The 13220-nt window shown below is 35.3% G+C and overlaps 1 protein-coding gene across 1 annotated transcript in view; it reads left to right on the top strand.

Annotated features, from left to right (window-relative positions):
- CHMP2B (charged multivesicular body protein 2B) overlaps nucleotides 1-13220 on the top strand; it is a 31698-nt gene that overhangs the window by 7993 nt on the left and 10485 nt on the right. The window contains exon 2 of the mRNA XM_006155336.3: nucleotides 9340-9431. Within this exon, the coding sequence (XP_006155398.1) occupies nucleotides 9340-9431 (92 nt within the window). The remainder of the gene's footprint in view (nucleotides 1-9339; nucleotides 9432-13220) is intronic.

Raw genomic sequence — 13220 nt, 5'->3', positions numbered from 1 at the left:
AAAAAAAAAAAAAATTTTTTTTTTTTTTTTTTTTTTTGCCTTCATGTGGTGATGTCTGTATATACTAGTTGTCCAGAGTTCAAAACCTAGAGTTATGAAGTTGAGATAAATTTCCTGTCAAGAGGTCAGTTGTTGGTGTGTTGAAAGGAAATAAAATTTTTTTCTCTATATAAACTGAATCCCTTTCAGAAACATTTCATCTTTCTTCCAGAATAAAATACATTCTCACAGTGGTACCTACTATATCCATATGTTCCCTAAAATGCTCTGAGTTCTTTTAGTACTCATGTAGAATGTTTAAAAACTTATCTTTTCCTTTCTATTCAACCTCTACATTCTTAGCACATGAAAAAGAATAATTGAATGTGGAAGCCAAGAAAACACTGAACACTAATGAACATTTTTCTTAGCAGTTCTCCATCATTTCAGAACAGACATTTCTGTAGGAAGATTTCTTCTGTCTGTATTTCTCCTTCTCTAGCATGATGCAATAGAAAGATATTTCTTTGTGTGCATTCATTTCCTATCTTTGAGTCCATAGGTCTGTAATATTTTTGTTCCAGGAGAGCCTTCCCTGTTAGATCCCTTTATTTATGTAAAGTGAAACTTTCCATTTGATAGTTTTCTGAATTGAAGCTGTGATGATGTGCTAAAATTTTGTCTTTGACGAGCAAATTGGACCCAAAAGTCTGGTGATGCATGCTCATCTCAAAGTTTACTTCAGCTCTTAAAAACATACTTAAATTATAATATGTTTGAATTAATTCCTCTGGGCTAGTGTAACTTTTGAAACTAATGGAAGGGTGAAAATTTGTTTCCTTTTATGCTGCCATAGGTTTTGCCATAGGTTTTCCTACATTCTCCTTAGTGTTCTGCATCTCCCTTTCAAGCATGCCCTACTGAGTTTTTCAACTTCAACCTGTTTTTAAGTTTAGTGGTGTCTTTGACCATATGTAGAGTAAAGCTGTTGGCATGATCCTTCACTGATACTTTCTGTTTCCTATAGTTGTTTATTTATTTATTTTTTTCTGTACCATGTCTTGAAACTGGTTAAGTAAGCTGTTAATATTCTTATCTGAATTTCCAATAGACTGTTTCTGAAGCCTAATAAACACATTGGGTTTGCTGTTAAATTCTCACCCATTCCCACTGTCATTTTCCTTCTGCCCCTGGATAAATCTGGTTCCTAGAGTCAGCATTTTCTGAGTATTGACCCTTAACGGTTCTTTCTTACACCTTAGCTTTTGAGTCACTAGCATCCTTTGTGTAGTTTTTTTTTTTTTCCCTCATCAACCCAAAGAGAGAGTGCATCCCTATAGAGACAGGACCCTTTCCACTTTATTGTTCACTCGTGAGTTCTATCACACTTGACTCACACTCATTAGAAGCTTTTCTTTTATTCACAGTCATGATTAGGGTTTCTCTGCTAATATCATGCCAGAATGCCCACTGTTACTACTGAGACAACTACTGTAGAGCTTACAGGGGAAATTTCAGGTAGGAGCTCTCTCTGCCAGATATCAGCAGTACCTGGTACATGTTTGTTACTGTCTTGACTCAGGTTGAAAAAAGTTCCCAAAAAGCCAGTTAGTGGAGATAATAAAGGTTCCCAAAAGCCAGTTAATGGAGATAATAAAGAGAACGTGGGAGTATTGTATGTTTCTTTCTCAATTTATAGATTAGATTCACAGTAACTGAAAAGTAATTGAAATGCATAGATCATAAAAATCGTATTTATCAAAAGAATACATTTAAAAGCAGAAAATATGGGTATTAAAAAGTGTGTTGTGACCTTATAGTAAAAAATAAAACATAGTATATGGTAGAGTAGTCTAGTACAATGGCTTGAATCTGCTGAGTGGCGTGATGTGTATGTTCAGTAGTCCTGAACTGCCCGGCAAGCTTGAGACAGATCCCCTCCATTCTCCCACAACAAAGGTACTTTAACAATATTATTTGTAAATTAATGAATGTTCATATTTATAGTTGATAATTATTCTCTGCCTTATTCTCAAATGTGCAAATTGTATATAAGCAAGCAGGATCTAGGGGATGACAGTAATAATGCAAGTTGAGGCTTGGCCTCAAACCCCAGTAGAGAAAGTTAGACTAGGCCACATGAGAGACTGTTTTTGTTTTGTTTTGCTTTGTTTTGTCTTTATTTTTTGACTTTTTAAAATAGTAGATAAACTTTATTGACTCAGATTCAAAGGAGAAAGATGTTTTCTGTCTATTCCTTCTTAAGACCAGAACTTAAGTCTGTAATCTTATCACTCTCGTGTAGGCATGTGAATTTCATTTAGTAAGGAGAGCCCGAAAGGCTTGAGATAGGTTTTTAATGCCCAGAGTGTAGCTGGCCTCTGCAGCTTTCTCTTAAGTGTTGTCCTGGCATGAGTGAGAAGAGAGTAGTGGATGGAGCAGACTCTTTTTATCTCACTGAATGGTAACAGAGAGAGCATAACACAGTTATATCCATGTATCTTTGACATTTTCACAGTTTGAAAGTTTTCTATTACCACCTATAATGAAGTGCTTCAAAACAATCCACAAGGTAGATGAAGTGCTAACATAGAAAATTTAGGAGACATTCTTTGACCTAAAGAAAGAAGCAGAAGATGAATGGGGACCAAGCATTCATTTCTCCGAGATGTCAACAGTACCCTATACATATTTGTTATTGCCTTGACTCAGATTGAAAAAAGGGAAAAACAGAATTAATAAGACACCTAACTATCTGAATGCTTCATGTTTCCATTATTGAAGTCATACATAACAGTTAAAATTTTACTATTATTAAATGGTCTTTTTTGATAACCAATAGATTTTATTTTATTTTTAAAGTAATATGTTAAATGTGCCTGTAAGACAAATCCTTTTACATTTTAATATATCTATTTGTACTTACCCTTAGATCACTATTGTCGTAGTCTATTTTCTGCTGCTATAGCAATACTACAGACTGGGTAGTTGATAAAGAAAAGAAATTTATTTGGCTCATGGTTTTAGGGGCTGGAAGGCCAAGAACATAGCACCAGCATCTGGTGAGGATCTTTCTCACCAGGAAGAAGGTGTGCAAGACAGAAAAAGGGAGCCCAACTCCTCTGATAACGAATCCATCCCTCAATAACACATTAATCTATTTGCAAGGGAGGAAAACTCATCTCATGGCCTAATCACCTCTTAAAGCTAGCCTTCCCATCCCCACCCCAGTACTGTGACACTAGTAATTAAGTTTCTAACACATGAACATTGGAAGGGCACATTAAAATCATAGCAGCTGCTAAGTACAATATATTGATATAGTATTAAGCATGAAGTAAGATGGGACTACAGGCATCAAACAAACAATTAAATAAGTAAATGTGTTTCCTGATACTAAAAAGCTCATGATCTTGGGACAAAATCAGACATACTATGAAAAAAATCTAATGAAAAATCTATGTGCCTGTAAAAATTACTAAAAATATCTTTTAACTGTTCTCATATTATTCCTTCTGAGTTATGTAGAAGACCAAATTATTAAATGTGGCTTTAATATAGGAATTGTTTAAAAAAATTGAAGAGTAATTCATTTGCTTTATGGGATATTCTTGTAAGTCTCTTATGAAAAGATGTTTTACTGTCTTTTCTTACTTGCTGTAATATGTTTTAAAGTGTTATGGTTATGTCTTAGTATGTAACATTAGGTGCTCAGAGTTTATAGCTTAGCACTGTTTAAATATTAATAGGTCTATTAACAACTGTGAGACTGTGGAATATGCAGTAGTTAATTTTCTTTATTTTTCCTTTTATGATATACAGTAACAGTTATGTGCATATAGTTACACAAAATTAAGAAAAGTGATATCAAACTATTTGATTAAATTTCATGTTTTGTTAAAACTATTTTTAAACAAAGGTGGCTATATTTGGTCTTGATTCTGATTTTCTAATACCAAATGCTATTTCAACAATCCAATTCAGTTCTGACACCAGTTACTTAGAATTAGAGTAGATCCTAAATTAAGGGCTCAGTCTCACAAGATTGCTTCTACTTCACATGCCATTTGCAAGTCCCAGGTTTCCACATGTAATTCTAAATAACTAAGTGTTCCTACAACTCTTGTCTAGATTTGATTCTTAGGACAGTTCTTATAACTCATGAAAATGCTATATGTACTATTACTGGTTATTGCAAGAACTCACTCAGCCAAAGGGAAGACATGTGTAGGTCCAGGAGAATGGGGCACAGAGCTTCCGTGCCTTTGTTGGGTACACCAACTCCCTAGTACATCAGTGTGTTCATTAACCTGGAAGCTATCAATCTCTTTGTTAAAGTTTTTACAACCCAATTTCTATCACTTTCTTCTCTTCTCCTAAGTCCCCTGAGGTCTGCAGGTGGGGTAAGTAGTAAATGTTTGGAAACTAATCCATTGGCTTTGAGAAGATAAGAATTAAGTCCAAAAGAAGAAATGTGAGTGTGTTTGAGTGTTACAGGGTGAAGAGTCTGGTATTTCCCTTGAAAGGTGGGGGAAATGAGAGCTTTCTATGTTGTTTGGGGTCAGTCTACAGATATCTGAAGAAAAAATATAGTATGTTATGGATTGAATTGGGACTCCACAAAATTCATATAAGGAAGCTCTGACTCATAATGTGACTGTATTTGAAAATAAGCCTTTGAAAAAGTAATTAGGCTTAAAAGAAGTTTAAAGAATAGGGCCCTGATCCAATATGACTGGTATGTTTATAAGAAGAGAAGTGACCAGGAAAAGCTACATACAAAAAAAAAATGTCCATCTAAGGACACAGCAAGAAGTTGGACATCTGCATGCCAAGGAGAGAGGCCTCAGGAGAAACCAAAATTGCTGGCACCTTGATCTTGGACTTCTAGACTCCAGAACTATGAGAAAATTCATTATTGCTATGTAAGCTACCCAGTTTGTGATATTTTGTTAAGGCAGCTCTAGCAAACTAATATATCCTATTATTTTACAATAACATCCCAGCCATGTTCCATGGGACACTAGTATCTAGGAAATACTAATAGGTACATTTTTTTAAAGTGTATTTTTTTCTTGAGGAAGAAAGAGAGAAGCACCCCAACAAAGTCTTCATGACATAATCCACTTTCAACTTCAGCCAACTCAGGATCATGGGCACCTGGGTGCCTAGCATATTCAGGGAGGTCTTTGAATGTGAACCAAGAAGCTGCCTTTGTTGATCAGCCTCACTGAGTATTGCATTACTGCTTTGCTAGCACCTGACCCCAGGTTTTTCTTAAAAAGTAGTCATGGCTTAATAAATTTGGTAATAATCTGCAATATATTTTCCCCTTAAGGACTGACAATAAGTTAGACATTCTCAGGACCAGCAGTTGGCGTAACGGCTATGTGGTTGGACTCCCATGTAGTCGACTGCAGGTCAAGTCCCAGACCTGGTAGCTTAAACTCACGCTGGGCGTGTGTGCGTGCGTGCCCAAGATCCCGAGAGGAGAATGGAGGAGAAGGGATCATGGCATGGCCATCCCCCCCAGGAGGTGATTTCTCGCTTTCTGCCTCTCTGTCTCTCTCTCTTTCTGGTGAGTGCACGTGCCCTATGGCAAAAACCTCCCCCCGCCAAAAAAAAGAAAAAAAAAAAAGGTTAGACATTCTTGAAGACAAGGTATTTGTTTATTTCGATTTCAACATCTCCCAAATATATTTGTCTACAGAATGTCCACTCCCTTTTTTAAACATGTCATGGGTTTTAACATAACATCTAGTTGTTGTCATTTTAGGAAAGAAAGTCCCCTCTTTGTTCACCTCCTTTATAGACATGGAATGGTTTCATATTTATATATTTAAGCAACATACAAAATGTGTTCATAGTAAATCTCAAGCACATACACCCACCTAACATAACTGAGAACAAAAGTAAGAAAAGGAGAGAAAGGGACCAGCAGTTGGTGTAATGGCTATGTCGCTGGACTCCCACGTAGTCGACCGCGGTTCGAGTTCCAGACCCGGTGGCTTAAACTCATGCCAGGTGCATGTGTGTGGGTGCCCAGAATCCCGAGGGGAAGATGGAGGAGAAGGGATTGCGGTGGGGCCATCCCCCCTAGGGGGTGATTTCTTGCTTTCTATCTCTCTGTCTGTCTGGCGAGTGCATGTACCCTATGGCAAAAACCTCTCCAAAAAAAAGAAAAGAGAGAGAGAGAAACAGATGTCTTATATATAGGATATAATAGGAGCATTGACTTCTCATTTTTACTTTTATTCAGAAAGTCATTGAAGTTGGTTGGTGTTGCCAACAATATAATAACTATTAGTACAACTGATAATACTATGTAATAATTACTAATATCATGGAAAGGACAATAAGTGCTGACTTTTTTATTGTAGTGAAATTCATATAATGTTAATTATTATAAAGTGAAAAATTCATTGGCATACACGAATAGTCACAGTATGCAACCACCATCTGTATGTAGTTCAAAACATTTTACCAGACTAAAAAGAAAAAAAAAATCCCTGTACTCCTTAAGCTCATCATTCATCCCTCTCTCTAACCCCTGGCAACTGCCAATCTACTTTCTGTCTCTATAGATTTGCCTATTGTGGATATTTCATATAAATGTATTATTTATTTAGTTGTTTGTTTATTTTTAGAGAGAAGTTTTACCATAGGGCATGTGAACTCACTGGTGAGAAAGAGACAGAGACACAGAAAATGAGAAATCACCTCCCCCTCCCCCCGGGGTCAATAGCCACTCCACAGTCTCTTTTCTTTTATTCTCCTCTTGGGATTTTGGGCATGCACACACACGTGACCAGCTTGAGTTTCAAACCACCGGATCCAGGACTCGAATCACAGTTAACAATGTAGAGTCCAGTCACATAACCACTATGCCATCTGCTTGTTCCTTCTGTAAGTGTATTATAAATTGTGATCATTTATATCTGATTGCTTTTACTAGCATAGTATTTCTAAGGGTCATCCATCTGGTAGTATGTTTCAGTACTTTATTGCTTTCTATAACCAAATAATATTTTACTTGTTTATATGCTACATTTGCTCACTTATCTATTCATTGTCACTTGGGTTGTTTCTACCTTTTGGATTATGTGAATAGTGTTATGAACATTCATGTAGAAGCATTGGTTGGAGTACCTGTTTCAGTTCTAGATAAATATCTAGGAGTGGAATTATTAGGTCATATGGTAATTTTATATTTAACCTTTTCAGGAGTCACACCATTATCCATAGTGGCTGAACCATTTTACATTCCTGCCAGCAAATACAAAGGGTTCCAGTCTCCACACCTTCATCAACATTTCTTATTTTCCATTGTTTTTAAAATTATGAGAGGACATATACACTCATTAAAGAGAGACAGAGAGACAGAATTACAGTTAGTGTATGGAATCTGGCTCTCTTAGTCACTAGGCTACAGGGCTGGTCCTTACTATTATTATTATTTTAAAGTTTTTTTTTTTTTCCCATTAGAGAGAGAGAGACAGAGCAGGGAGAGAAAAGTACTCCCAGGAGAGTCTTCGTACCATGGTCCATCTCCAGTCTTAGCCAGTCTAACATACACATGCACTTGGTGTACTCATGGAGGTTCTTGGATGTGAACCCAAGACCTTATCCACATGGGTCTGGTTGCATAACCACTGATCCAGCCCCTTCCTGTTTTTTTTTTTTTTTTTTTTTTTTTTTTTTATCATACTTATTCTAGTGGATACGAAATGATTTCTCATTTCCCAAATGAATAATGACCTTGATCATTATTTATGTGTTAGACATTTATATATTCTCTTTGGAGAAATGTCTACTCAAGACCTTTGCTCATTTTAAAATTGGGTTGTTTGTCTTTTATTCTTGAGTAGTTTGAATTTTTATATATTCTGGATATTAGACTCTTATTAGGTACCTGATTTGCACATAATTTCTCCTATTCTGTAAGTTATCTTTTCATTTAATTATGACCCTCGATGCACAGATTTTCATTTCCATGAAGGCACTATATGTTTTCTTTTGCTCCTTATGCTTTTAATGTTTTATCTTAGAATTCGTTGTCAGATCTAAATTTATGAAGGTTTACTCCTGTGTATTCTTGTAAGAGTTTTATTATTTTAGCTCTAATGGGCCATTTTTAAAATTACTTTTTATATATGGTGTGAAGTAAGGGGTCTAACTTCATTTTTTTATGTGGATATGCAGTTATCCAGTGCCATTTGATGAAGAGATTATTCTTTTAGTAGTTGTTGTTTTAAGGCTACATCTTTATTAAATGTTACTTCAGTGAAGTGATTAAGATCACTAGTTCAGATCCAAATCTGGTGTTACTCCAGCTATCTATGTGACCTTGGGCAAGTTATTTAACCTTTCTAATAGCTAATACACACACACGCACACACAAACACACACGTGCATATGTGTATGTGTTTGTCCATAGCATTATTATGAGCAGTAAGCTGTGTAATATATGTAACTTTAGATTTCTGACAGTAAAAACAGTGTTGTCAAGAATTAACATCAAAAAAACAAAACAAACAAACAAAAGAATTAACATCAATATCTGTGATCTTTTGAAGAAATCACTATTTAGTAACAACTGATCAAAATAGTAGTCTGTCAGATCTTAATGTTTTGATTCTCCAAAAAGTAGGATTAAAGAATTTAAATGAATTGAGATAAATGAGAAAGACTTTATGATTGAATGGACACTTACAGTATATCAGAGCATTTCACATCTTATTTACTCCTTAAATAAGCCCTATTTTTAAAAGAAGAATCCTGAGAATTTAAGAGTGTTAACTAAGATGTAATCATGTGATGATCAAGTGGCACAGGCTGGACTCAAATCTAGATCTGACTCACTGGAAAGTCTGTTCTTTCACCCTGTTATGACTCACTATTGGAAAAAATAAAATAAAATATTTAATAAATACATAACCTGTCTTTCTTCCTGAAATTTTATACCGTACTGTCGTAAAGAGAGGTGAAAAGTGCATGGGCGTGTGTGTGTGTGTGTGTGTGTGTGTGTGTATCTTTGTGTGACATATATATGTGCCATATAAAACATCGTATTCTAATTAATTCTCTAAGGGAATATTGCATTGTGATTTAGTATATACTTTTGGTTAAACCTTATTCCATAGCATATTAGCATCTTCTGTCAATTCTTTTTAGAATCAATATTTATAATGCAAGTTTTTAATACTGGACTTTTTCTAATATACTGAAATAAAAAAATTTGTACCTCTAGGAAATCTAAGTTTCCTTTTTTTTTTCATGTTATCTGAGTGCAGTATTTCAAATCGTATTGGAGAAAATCCTACAACCTATAAATTTAGGTTTCTTTTGTGGTTCTCTTAGATGTAATAAAAGAACAGAATCGAGAGTTACGAGGCACACAGAGGGCTATAATCAGAGATCGAGCAGCTTTAGAGAAACAGGAAAAACAGCTGGTAAGTAGAACATTAAATTTCAGTTTAACTTTTCAAACAAATTTGGAAATTAGTGTTGGAATAAATTAGCTAACTAGGAAAAAGGCACAAAGCAGGTGGTAAGTGATTTACTTGACTAAGAAATGGCATTTAATGTCTCTGCATTTTTTGCTTACCTTTGTTTATTGTGTCATTCTGCTGACTTTTATCAGGAGCCTCTGTGTTCTGCTGGTTATAAAATCAAATTATTCAGTTTGTGAAAGTCATGAATGTCATGGAAGAAATATTGCTCAAAATAGAACTATCGTCGTCTTAGTTAAGAGCAAAGATACAATATTTATAGAAAACAAGAGAAGCTTACAAAAAATAATTAACTACTAGGTGTTGTATTCGATATTTTAAAGATCATTGTAGATTATTGTGCATCTGAGATGATGCATATTCTTTTTTATTAATGGGGTGCTCTGGTTCATCTTTAAATATTAATTTATGTTTTTAAATGTCACCTCAAATATTAAAAAAACACAGCTTTATTTAGATAAAATTTGTAAGCAACAAACTATACCTATTTAAAATGTATAATTTGATATGTTTTGACATATATATATGTTCTTGAAACTTACTATAGTCAAGATAAGGAACAAATTCATATATCCAAAAGTTTCCTTATGCCCTTTGAAATCCCACTTGCTAATTACTCCTTGTCACCTTTCTTTTGGGTAAGGAAATACTGATCTTTCACTGTAAATGAGCATATATTTCTAGAATTTCATGTAAATGGTATCATATTATGTGATCTCTTTCTTTTTTCTTTTTTTTTTTTTTGAGAGGTTTTTGCTATAGGGTGTGTGTGCTCTCCAGGCAGAGAGAGACAGAGAGACAGAAAGCGAGAAATCACCCCTCAGGAGGGATGGCCATGCTGCAATCTTCTCCTCCGTTCTCCTCTCGGGATCTTGGGCACACATGCACACATGCCTGGCGTGAGTTTAAGCCACCAGGTCCGGGATGCGAACCATGGTCAACTACATGGGAGTCCAGCGACATAGCCATTACGTTAACTACTGGTCCCAATCTCTTTCTTTATGTGTCTTCTTTCACTCAGCATTATTACTCTGAATTTCATCAATGTTGTTACATGTATCAGTATTACTTTTTATTCATTAATGTTATTTCATTCCATTGTGTGGATGTTTCACAATCCATTTATCTATCTTTTTCATTTACTTACTTATTTTTTTTTAAAGAGATTTTTGCTATAGGGTACGTGACCTTGTGGGAGAGACAGAGACAGACACAGATAGAGAGAAGCAGGAGATCACCCCTTGGGAAGATGGACACAACTCAATCCTTTCTTCTCTATTCTCCTTTCGGGGTCTTGGGCACACACCAAGCCTAAGTTTTAAATCACCAGTTCCAGGACTCACACCATGGTCAACTATGTGGGAGTCCAGTGACATAACCATTATGCCATCTGCTGGTCCCTATCCTTCTTTTTTAAGAAAAAAAAAAGAAGAAATTCTTCTATTAATCCTCCAGCTGAAATTGTCATTAACAATTTTTACACTCTGTACTTTCCTCTAAATAGGACTTCTTTAATTTGTTTGTGACTAGAGTGTAAAAACACTTTTGCAAGTAGCATGCTAAAATTAATAGAAACCATGGGTGTGAAAGATTTTCAAAAGAGAAAATCAAAAGTTTGTTTTATTTTTGATTGAGTACAATTAATTATTATTTCCTTCTATAGTAAGTATTTTTGGTATCACAAGAAATATTTGCCTAACACAAAGTTAGACTATTTCCTATATGTTTTTTTCTAGAGGTAGCACAATTTAGTTCTTACATTTAAAACTGTGTACCGTGTAGAATTCAGTTTTACTATGGTGTCAGATGAGAGACTTACTTTTTGCATCTGAAAATTCAGTTGTTCCAACATAATTTATTGCTGACACCGTTCCCATGTGGAAAAATCAGTTGTGGGTATCTTTCTATACTATTCCATTGATCTATACGACTCTTATTAATTTAATACACACTGGGTTTTTTTTGTTTCTTTTGTTTTGCTTTGTTTTTTAATTTTTAATTTTTTTTGAGAGTTTTTTTGTTGTTGTTGTTGTTGTTGTTGTTGTTTTTGGAGAGGTTTTCGCTATAGGGCGCGTGTGCTCGCCAGACAGACAGAGACAGAGAGACAGAAAGCAAGAAATCACCCCCCAGGGGGGATGGCCATGCCACAATCCCTTCTCCTTCGTTCTTCTCTCAGGGTCTTGGGCATGCAAGCACACGCGCCCAGCGAGTTTAAGCCACTGGGCTCGAGCCGTGGTCGACTGCATGGGAGTTCAGCGACATAGCTATTACGCTAACTTCTGGTCCCAATACCACACTGTTTAATTACTGTAGCTTTGTAGTAAATCTTAAAGTTAGTCTCATTTCTTCAACTTTGTAGTTCTTTATTTATAATTGTTTTAACTATTTTAGGTTTTTGTATTTTCTTAAGAACTTAAAAATAAACTAGTAAATGTCTGTAAAAAAATAAAGATAAGATTTTGATTGGAATCTCTATCTCTTTCTCATAGAAGAAGTAAACTTTTAAAACAACCAGCCAAGGGACCAACAGTTGTTGTGGTGGTTAAGGTCCTGAATTCCCACATGGCCAACCACGATTCAACTCCCAAACCTGGCACCTGTGTGTTCATGCTAAAATTGCAGAAGAATGTCAGAAAAGGGATTGTGGCATAGCCAACAATCCTGGGGTGTGATTTCTCACTTTCCCTCTCTGTGTATTTGTCTCTCTTCAGCATGCAAATATGCCCTATGGCAAAACCCTAAAAAGACAAAGAAAGAAAAAAATAATAAAATAAAGAAACCAGCCTTGTTTTCGTTTTGCTTTTACTATAGGGCACGTGCACTTGCCAGAAAGACAGATGGACAGAAAATGAGAACTCACCCCCCAAGGGGGATGCCCACGCCTCAGTCTTCTCTTTCGGGATCTTGAGCACGTACACACACATACCTGGCATCAGTTTAAGCCACTGGGTCCGGGGATCAAACCGCGGTCGACTACATGGGAGTCCGGCGACATGGCCATTATTCCAACTGCTGGTCCCAATTTTATTGATTTTTCTGTACTGATTTTTCTTTTCTGGTTTATAGATTTTTTAATTTATTTTATTTCCTTTCAATTCTTTCAGTTGTGCTTCATTTATGTACACACACACACACACACACATGCATATATATGTATGTATATATGTACCTACACACTTAGGTTTGTCCTGATATCCTTACCTATTGATACTTTTCTCATTATGAAATGTGCCTTTTTATTTCTGGTAATATTCCCTGTTCTTAAATTTATTTTATCTGAAATATAACTATGTTAGATTTGCAGATTTTTATATTTTTATAGTGTGTGTGTGTGTGTGTGTTATATTAGCTTATTATTTTTTATGTTCAAAGTGACATTTTTTTAATCTAGCATTTAGTTGGGTTTACCCTCTTATCTAGTTTCACAATCTCCCTTTTAATTTATTTTAATGTAATTATCTATATCATTAGCTTTAAATCTGCCACCTTGCTCTTCATTTGTTTGATCCGATCAATTCTTTGTTCCTTTTTTCTTACCTATTATACTTCATTGAATTCAGGACATACTGAGTTTTGTTTGTTTTTCATTTTCTCTTGCACTGTGTCTTTACTGTTGGTAACCTTTCTTTGTATCCATCAATGAAGGTAGTAGTTCATTCCTTCTATGTAAATGTGTGGAATAAATTGCCCTTTCTTACTTCTCATATTATGTTTTTGTAACATCCTCTT

The sequence above is a fragment of the Tupaia chinensis genome, unplaced genomic scaffold, assembly GCF_000334495.1.
Source record: "Tupaia chinensis unplaced genomic scaffold, TupChi_1.0 Scaffold000448_1, whole genome shotgun sequence".
In the NCBI taxonomy this organism is placed as follows: Eukaryota; Metazoa; Chordata; class Mammalia; order Scandentia; family Tupaiidae; genus Tupaia; species Tupaia belangeri.
Note: the sequence above shows the minus strand (reverse complement) of the source record. Positions and strands in the feature narration are given on the sequence as shown.